The 9,845-nt window shown below is 30.9% G+C and overlaps 1 protein-coding gene across 3 annotated transcripts in view; it reads left to right on the forward strand.

The window, feature by feature from the left end:
• Positions 1-7,923, forward strand: part of CADM2 (cell adhesion molecule 2) — a 1,073,367-nt gene extending 1,065,444 nt beyond the window's left edge. For all 3 annotated transcript variants that reach the window (XM_045501674.1, XM_045501677.1, XM_045501676.1), the window contains one exon: positions 197-7,923. In XM_045501674.1, the coding sequence (XP_045357630.1) occupies positions 197-315 (119 nt within the window). In that variant the 3' untranslated portion in view covers positions 316-7,923. The remainder of the gene's footprint in view (positions 1-196) is intronic.
• The last annotated feature ends 1,922 nt before the right edge of the window (positions 7,924-9,845 follow it).

Raw genomic sequence — 9,845 nt, forward strand, 5'->3', positions numbered from 1 at the left:
ACCTGAAAACTGATAGTGTGCGACATTAGAAGAGTGAAATGTATGGTTTATTACGTCTCAGAATGTGTTCTCACATATAAGAAATCGGACATAAGTTCCTTCCTCAATGAATGCAGTGCTAACGCTGGCTATTTTACCAGTCTCACAGAACTAACAAATATATATATATATATTTTTTTTCTCTCAATACCCACAGGAACATATTTAACAAATGAAGCTAAAGGAGCCGAAGATGCACCAGATGCTGACACAGCCATTATCAATGCTGAAGGCAGCCAAGTCAATGCTGAAGAGAAAAAAGAGTATTTCATTTAAAATGCAGGCCAAGATTATGAGTTTTCCTTACCAGGCTGGCTGCTGGAGAAAACTGGCTATCATCTTTCAGAATTCATTTCTACCATCTACTGCTACCTTTATTAACTTCCATACCGTACTGCTATCAGTGGCCAGTGTATACCAACAATCAGCTGTCGAAAGCATCATTCTTTAATTACTGTACCATCCATAATGCAGGACATTTCTTACTGCCTAAATTCCACACCATTGCTCTTTTAACATACAGTGCTTGAATATACAGCCTTAACAATGTTAATCATCTCCTTGGATCATGGTATTGAGTTGTTTTTATACATTGAAAAAAAGTATGCAAAGTGTTTTTTTTTTTTTCCCCTCATCTTTTCCCCCATTAAATCATAAATTTTGTCAGTTTGCCACTGGACAGCTTTCACGAGTAGTAGGATTAGGTAAAGACCTAACGTGTTTAAGTTTAATCAGAGATTAGAGGTTTACGGTGTTTTCCACATGTCCACCTTCAAAGACATGTTTGGAAACATATGCCCTAGAAAACACACTGTAGAATAGATTCTGGAATGTTTGAGATTATACTAGTAAAGCTGTATCAATTTGCTATTTAAAAATATAGTATTTGATACAGGAGCCATGTGTATGAATTGCAATCATGCCATGACATCTTATATATAATTATATAGATTCCACCATTAGGTTATTTTAGCTTCATTTACCAGTAAGTTTTTACAAACATGTTACTGCTTTGGGAATCACAAAGATTTCATTCATTTCTCTAATTTGATTCTGTAATTTATTTGCTCCATAAGAACTCACCTGCCTAAACAAAACTGAAGTATCCATAGGGCACAATTTTGAAACATTTAGTATCTGTATATAGTGCATATAATAAATCCAATTAAACATTATTTGATACATATTTAACTTTTTTGGCTGTAGGTAATTCAGTCATAAGTAAGCATTTTCTAATGTCCATTATATCCCTTTAGATATTACTTAAACCAATATTATAAGTAGATAACATGTATTAGTATTTTTGTCTGTATGTCCTAGCACTGTTCAACAACAAATTTTTCTAGTTCTTGTTAATTTTTATTTGTTATACAATGGAAGCACAATGTTATAAGGAAAGGTAATTTTAAGCTAACAACCAGTGCACAGCCTCAGGTTTTCAATTACAACCACAGTTGAATAATAACCTAAAAGTAAACTCTTAGTTTGCTAAAAATTAAAAAAAAATAATAATTTGGCAGTTCCAGAGCTGCTTACCTATGTTGGTTTGCCAAAAAGAAGTGTTTAAGATATGTTTTCTGTATAAATGAACTAATTCTTTATTAAATTCCTGTCTATGCATTTTGTGAGGTACAAACTTATGAAACAGTGAGTGATGGAGAATTTCTGCCATGCTTTTAACTCCAAGGTGAAAGTCTCTTTCTCTGGATTATTTCTGAAATTTTGGTGTATTTAACCATTAAGAAATGCTGTATTCTTACATATGATACAGAGTCAATCTAAAGTCATATTATTTCTTCTAGTACAATACAATATTGTTAGATTAGTTCTCATTAAATTTATTATATGCTAAAAATTAAAAATCCAGTTAGATAAAAAATTATTTTCCCATTCAGAAGCATTGCACCTTTAAGAAGAAAACAAATAGGACAATACGGTAGCTATACTTGTGATGTCTGAAAGCATGATGGCCTATGGTTTTAAAAATAATATCTTGGAATTTATTTTTGGGAAATGAGAATGGTTGAGTATGACATCATGTATTAATATCAAATGGAAGACAAGGGTGCTGTATCTTATTTATCAGAAAAGTATAAACTTTTAAAGACAACGTTAGAATTTTTAAATTGTTTTTTTTTATTGTTGAAGCATTTATCTTGTTGATTTCTTACAAAACAAAAAGGACGATGTCAGTCAAGCAGCACTTTTTCAGAATATACAGAACATAAATAATATGATGTGGTTGAGTGTTAACATAATAAATCATATACAGTATGACATTTTAAGGAAATAAGTCTGCATTGATGTGATTGCATGCTTGTTTTTACAGTTCACTCCATACCATCTGTGGAAAAATGCAATAATATGTTAATATAGTATGGTAGTTTGAGAGAATCAGGTAGGTGCTACTAGACACATTGAAACTAGAATAGGTTTATAAACTGTTCATATCTTTCAATGCATAATCTTTAGAAAGACTCCACAAAACAAAATTCATCCTGTTAGTACAAAATGGAAAGGTTCTTATTACAGAAGTAAGTTGTATAAACTGCATCATCAATGACTATTTAAAGCTTAATTTCAGGATGCACTTACAAAATTGCTACTCATTGATGCTGTATTTACATCCCTCTTCATTTTGTCTATATTCTACTTGGCTCCAACTGCTAAATTGTTGCCTAAATAACTCAATCATTATTTATAGCACTGTAAAATTAGAAATCAAAAATTGGTTGTATTTCAAAATTTTTGACTCTTTTAACCCATTAGAGTAATATAAAAAACTCATTAGAACTCTTTAAAACAAACTAATATATTATGATTTGTGGGCTCTAATAAAATGTTTTGCCAGTTAAGATAGTTCGATTTGAATTAGGCATCATTTTTAGTTACTGAAAAATATAGCAATAGAATCATATTTTCCTATCTGTAAAATGTATTTTATTTCCACTAAACAAGGACATAAATTGTAAAAATTCTGCCCATTTCTGCCAAAATCAGGAAAAAAAAAAAACCAAAATAACATTTCAAATTAGAACCATGTCAATTGCAATGTCTGAAATGTGCACATGCGTATGCACAGAGAGCCAAATTCTGTCTCTGCTTATTGAGCACAGAAGCTACGGAACTCAACTGAAGGAGTGTGAACACACACACACCCCTAGTAGAATATGGAGTATTATTCTTTACCAAAAGTAGCTATTCTCTGCCAGTGTACTGTTTACAGTGTAAATTGATCGTTCTCCATCAAAGAAGTGTAAACAGCATTCTTTTTTTCTTCCATTCTTGAGTGTCCTAGATAGAATGATTATTAAAATTAGGAAGAAAAAGGAACGTTTGTGAGTACAAGAGCAAAGATAGAGCACATGCGCAGAGTATTGATATGTGTATGTTTATGTGTGAGTGTGTGTGTGTGTGTGTGTGTGTGTGTGTGCGTGTAAGAGAGAAAGAGAAAGAAAGATAGAGAGAGAGAAATTTCAACTTGTTTTCTTTTACCAGAGAATCCAAGAAGCAGTTTAAGGAACCTGATTTTGGAGTTTAATCTAGAAACTGGATGATCTCATATTGATTCAAGATGATTAATATTGCATTGAAATCCCACAATTAAAATAGAGAAAGAAAACTAACTTTCCTAAATATGGCAAAGAAGCTAACACCTCATTTATTTTCATTTCTTTGTAAAAATATATATATCTCAAATTAAAAGGACAGGCTCACTTGTAATTATGTACTCATGATTGTAACAGCATTGAGATTCCATATAGGCACATGTACAGCAGCTGTTTGACGGTGATGGTTCTTCCATGTGACATACCAGTTATCGTGTAATTTAGTGCCACTTATTGCAAAGTGTTACCAAGGGGAACATTGAAAATACTTTTTCTTTTCCTTTGGACATAAGGATAATTTGATGAATGATAAATATGAACGTCATGTTACATGTTTTAATTGTGGAGAAAATGCAAAACCTCGTATCTTACTGCAACTTCCCTTTCATATTGCTAATTACGTAGAGCCCACTAAAAGTGCCCAATATTATCCCCCTTTGCGAATGGTAATCTGTGATGAACATACGAAATAAACAAACAAAAAGAGCTGGCAACCACAGCTGAAATAAGTGAAACATCTAATGAGAATTACTGCGTAATGCTTTTTATTAAGTGGCACAAAGTACACACTAAAAACTATGCAAAATATAGGTAACTACAGTGTACGTACATGTAAGTATCTTGTACTTGCTGTGTATGGATGTTGGAAACCCATGTAATTATAATATGCATTTTGAATATTGGGAAAGAGGAAATCTTAGTGTAGATAATAGAATTTGTTTTGAAATATACACTGGCAATATTGAAATATACTCAGTGCAATATCTGAAATTCTATTGCTGGATACTTCATGCAAAGGGATTTTAAAGAATTCTTTAACACCATCCAAGAGGTTGCTAATCTTCACCTCCCACGCACTAAAGCATTAATTAAAAATGCAGTTGATTCAACAAAACTTTAAGTTTTTCTTAATCATTAATGTGACACAATAAAATTATTTGACCTACTTTTTAGCACAACTGGAGAGAAAGAAATAACCTGAGTTTCAAACTTTGCTTGAAATCTAATTGAATTTTGAATTCTTAAACTTTCTTTGAAATATGTGTATATTTTAATAGGTTATGGTACTTTTATTATAAGTACAGATTTATTCAGTCAAAGAACACAGGTTACCCTTAGTCAGTTGTTAGAGTCACTATATCTTAATGGGAAATTTTTTAGACCTTTGTTCTATTTATTTTATTTTTTCCCCCTTTCTCTCCCTATTGTGTCCCAGACATACCCTTTGCACTTATACCCTTCCAAAGGCAACGGATTGAAAGTAGCAAGATTATAAAGAGAGCTAAAGGGGACAACGTGTAAGAATGGGTTCTAAACTCATCAGCATTTTTATGTATTGAGATTATTAATATTGAATGCAATAGTTATTGGATATAGCTGGTAAGTTCTCTGCCATGCATACTTACAATAATCCTTCTACCTCTCACTTTTAACATGGGCTATGATATAGAAGAAATAATGATTTACAGGATATCCCAGGAAGCACTCTTTGGGACTATCATAACAGTCCGCTCCCTAGCCCCTGGGAAATCTCAAAAGCCAATTTCTTTTAGTGTATTCAGTGGTGTATGGATCTGCATTGGTTTTCCTTTTCTATCATTAACTTTTCCTATAGGCAAAATATGCTAATTTTATAAGGATATTTCTTCTCATGCCTACTGATATTTCAATGTAATATAATTGTGTTGATTTTTAAATAATAATTTAAATGGCAACACTTTGGAATCCAATCTGACATTTCATTTAATATTTAAAATGCAACAATTTCTCATAAATTAATGCTGTGCTTTTAAGTAAAAATTATGTAAATGATTTATTTTCCCAAGAAGTGTTATCTATCTAAGACAAAAATTTAAGTATTTAAAATTGCCTCCTTATTAACAAATAATACCTGAACAATGAATGCAAAGTCTTGCCACAAATGCCCACTTTATTGTGTCTGCTTAGACATAATATGAATTTTTCAAATGATGTAATTTAATTATTTGAAAAGGAAATTACATTTTAAAAGCAGATTTTTCTTTAGAAAAAAAAGACACAAGAAAATATTTCAAATTATGATGTTGAATCTATAAAATATGCTTCAAGTAAGATGTTTCTATGTTATGTGGTTATGTTACAAATAATATTTGGTCGAATCTTTACCATCTTTTCCATATATATATATGATTTATATATATATATATATGTTAGTTACAAGAAATGTATGGTTATTTTGGAGAGAATGGGCCCACATGTGAAAAATATGTAAAGAGAAAACACTATTTTCCCCTATAACACATACTGTATATTTCAAAAGAAAAAAAAAAGTTAAAAGATATTTGAAGATTGCAGGGGCAAAAAAAAAGAAAAAAAAAAAAAGGCCTCCCAGGGCTCAGCACTTAAGCACTTTTCCCACATCCAGGGTCAGAACAGCAGTGATTTCCCACACGGACTTTTAAGTGCGGTATGAATGCGACATTACACTTCTATTATACACAGTACTGTTAAACCTCAAATGTTTTCTTTCTTCAGATGCTTTTCCTTGTACATGCTCCTAGTAGACACTTTTCTCTTTATATTTGCTGATAGTGAAAGTTATATGCAATAAAATATTTGATGGTTGAAAGCAGTGGTCACCACTTGGTTAAAAAACAAACAAACTGAACAAACTATGAAATGTAAACTGAATTGTTATCTCTTTATCTTTTTTGCGTTTCTCTGTGTTTCTAATGTATTGAATGATTCTCATAAATAGAAAAATAATTTAGAGACTTTTCAAAACTAGTACTTTCTCCTTATAAATGTATAAAATTTTAATCTCTTTACAAATTTATTTAACTGTACCTGCTGTACTTATTGTAGATTCAATGATGCAGTTAAGTAGTAACCCAAGAGTTTGGGATTACTGACCTATTTTCTTCATATTCAGTTCACATCAGTATTTGTGAATTGGTTGTTTAGCTTTTCATTCAACCAAAAAAATATTCCCTCAAGAAAGCTCCATTTTTATCATAAATATTTCAACCTAATCAACATTGGAACAAGTCTGCCATGTTAAAAAAAATTTAAAGACTTATCTCTGAAAATGGTACCCAGAAATGCAGGTGTTCCCAGTAATGTAGCTTCAAAAATAAAATGTTCTATTTATATGACATGAAATTCATAACTTTTGGAAGGGTATATTTATGACAACATAAAAATAAATTCTGTGCTGTAAAGAAGATTCGCCAAAATAAACATATTGCACAGAAGATAGAAAAACACAATTATTGAATCTACTGTTATCATAAACATCATCAAAAAACAAAATGCATATTGTAATATTAGGTACATGACACTTGCATGTTGATATGCCTATATACTTACAAAGTATTCAATGTGTACTTAGTGGCGCTTAAAATATGTCATGTACAACTCTTATAAACATTCTTACAGGGTTCCCATTTGCACTTCATCTTTCAGTAAAGTCTTGTCAGAAAAAAGAAATGTCTGATACATATGGAAAAATAAAATTTGAATTTTAGTTATCTGTTGGACACTACTGAATTGTCTATTCATTTAGTTCATTTTCTTAGGTCTGAAAGCAGACATTGAAAGATGGAACTTTCTTTTTTCCCACTGACAGGTTATAAAAGATGTTACAAACCAAACATTATTTTACATATCTTTTTCAACTGACCACATTATCCATTCATTTTAGATTTTCTAGTGATGCCTATTTTCCTTGTAAACTTCTAAGTGGAATTTTTAAAAATTAAGCAGTAGTAGAATAAATGTTATTTGTACAACATTTAATCGTTACTCCTTGGAGAATATGAACCTTGTAATATGGTCACTAAGGGTAAAAAAAAAAAAAAAAATGTTGCTGACTTAGGGAAATCTGTTTGAGATTGCCAAAATTTTAATAATCTGTAAAGGTAATATTACATTCACTTATGTGTGTTTACTAATGTTGACTAGGAACAGAAGCAAAAATACCTAAACCTATTTTTTTTTAATTTTCACACTCTAACCAGTATTATATATTTCAACTACCTAAGATAATACAATTAATAATATATCCATCCTAAGCTTATGCCAATAAGAATTTGAGATAAGCTTTTAAATTTATGGGAGATTTTCTTTGTGTCTTTGGAAGTTCACTTACCATAAGGTATTTTATAGTCTACTTTAAATAACAGATTTTGTTATACAGGGTAAGCCAAAGGCTGTACAAGAATTAGTGTCATTGGGTCTGATATTTGTGTTAGACCATGAAATATTCCATTAAAATTTATCTGTAAATACAAGGCAAGATTTTGTATCTGGTTTATTTTATTAAATAACATTTTATTTACTTTAATTCATTTTTTCCTAGCAAAAGCAGCCCTGCAATACAATTTAACAAAGTTGATTCTGCATCAAAGATAGAATTCAACACATCTGAAAGCAAATGATGGCATTTGATATAATCACATTCTTTGACACAATCGTTGTTTTTTTCCTGCTATCCAAAATGCCCATTTTATATGGCTGCACAGCCATATACACATACGACATCCGTGTTACCTAGATTAAAATCAACTCTGTTTTCATATTGGCAATTGTTTCCGTTAAAATATTCTTCGGCATTTTTTGTTTAACCAAGGAGCCTCACTGGAAATTCTACTTCATATAATTCACTAAAGGATAGAGTTAAGTTTAGGTGTTCTTAATTATCATTGCATAGTGGCTTTAGTCCATGAGAGAGATCCTCATTATATGACAATCCTGAAATGATGCTAAAAATAAGTGCACACTTTTTTAAAACAAGAAGTTCTAGGAAATACATAGTTTAATTTTTTTCAAACCATATTTGTTTTGTGCAATTTAAGGATTTTTTTTAATGTTTTGAAATCCAACAAATAAAAAATAGAGACGAGATTAAAGGAGAAAAGCAGTTTCCTGGTTGCATTTTAAATGCCACCTTGTGCTACTCTACATTGCATGTTATTTATTGAAAACATAACTATTGAACACCTACTACATAACAAGTCAGTCAAATTCATGAAATACACTAAGAACATGAATATAGCATTTTATGCCCAGACCTTCAAAACTTTACTAAATTATCGTTCCAAGTAATGACCATTTTCTGTATTTTTGTCATTCCTATATTGGACAGAGGAGTGAGGATATTCTGTTAATAATAAGAAGAAGTAGTATAAGAAGTAGAATTTAAAAATATAGAAGTCTCATGATTCAATCAAACTAAAAAAACAAGCAAATAAATAGCATGTCTTTCAACCAGTGTTTGTGGTCTTAAATTTGATAGATTAGCTCTCTCTGGAGATGTTTTATGTTGACTCTTTAAAAAATAGATCTGATTATTGAGTTAATACTTTATTATGTAGAAAATTTAGGAAATTAATATAACAATGGCCAGAGTCTGTACATTATTATTAAAAGTTCTAAAAACACATGTCCTTCACATACTACCAAAACTTTAATTCACTCTTTTGTTACTAAATGAAGTCCTTACACAGATGTAGGGTGCATATAATATAATCATGTGGCAAATTTAAAGAATATATTTTCACATAGATTGGAGGTAGAGTGGGCCTTTTAAACTAATGAATTATTGCTGGAAAACAACAATATGACCATCACTTTAAGATTTGAAAACATATAACTATTAAAATTGGTGTCAGAAATATATGTCTTCTTTACTCACAAATTAAGAGAATATCAGGAAGTAGAAATTTTTCAATGTGTTGGGAGAGAAAATGATTAAAAGGGAATTAGAAAATTCCTAACGTGTGTCTATTTGGCAATTTTATCAAATGGGAACATGTCCTAATACCCTTCTGCCAGAGATCAGAGAAACTTTACAAAATGGGATCTCAAAGGTTCAGTGCTCCCACAAGCTCAGTCCCAGGCAGAAGGATTTTGGACTCTAAGGACTCCCACTCTAACCACATAATCTGCCAATTATATATTCATTTGCTTTGAAAATAACTTTAAAATTGTATTTGTTTCCATGAAAAAGAAAAACTATCAACTTTACACCCCTTGCTATAAAATAAATTCCCATGCTTCAGGCTGTATTTTCCGGCACTAATTCACACTTATATTACCTCATGTAACACTAAAGTCCCTTCTTTGGTTTGTAGGTATCATAGAAGGCATTATTTTTTGTCAGATTTTGCTTATAGATTTTCCTGCTAATCTGATGGAGTCATGTCAAATTGGACATAC

This window comes from Leopardus geoffroyi, chromosome C2 (assembly GCF_018350155.1).
Source record: "Leopardus geoffroyi isolate Oge1 chromosome C2, O.geoffroyi_Oge1_pat1.0, whole genome shotgun sequence".
Lineage (NCBI taxonomy): Eukaryota > Metazoa > Chordata > Mammalia > Carnivora > Felidae > Leopardus > Leopardus geoffroyi.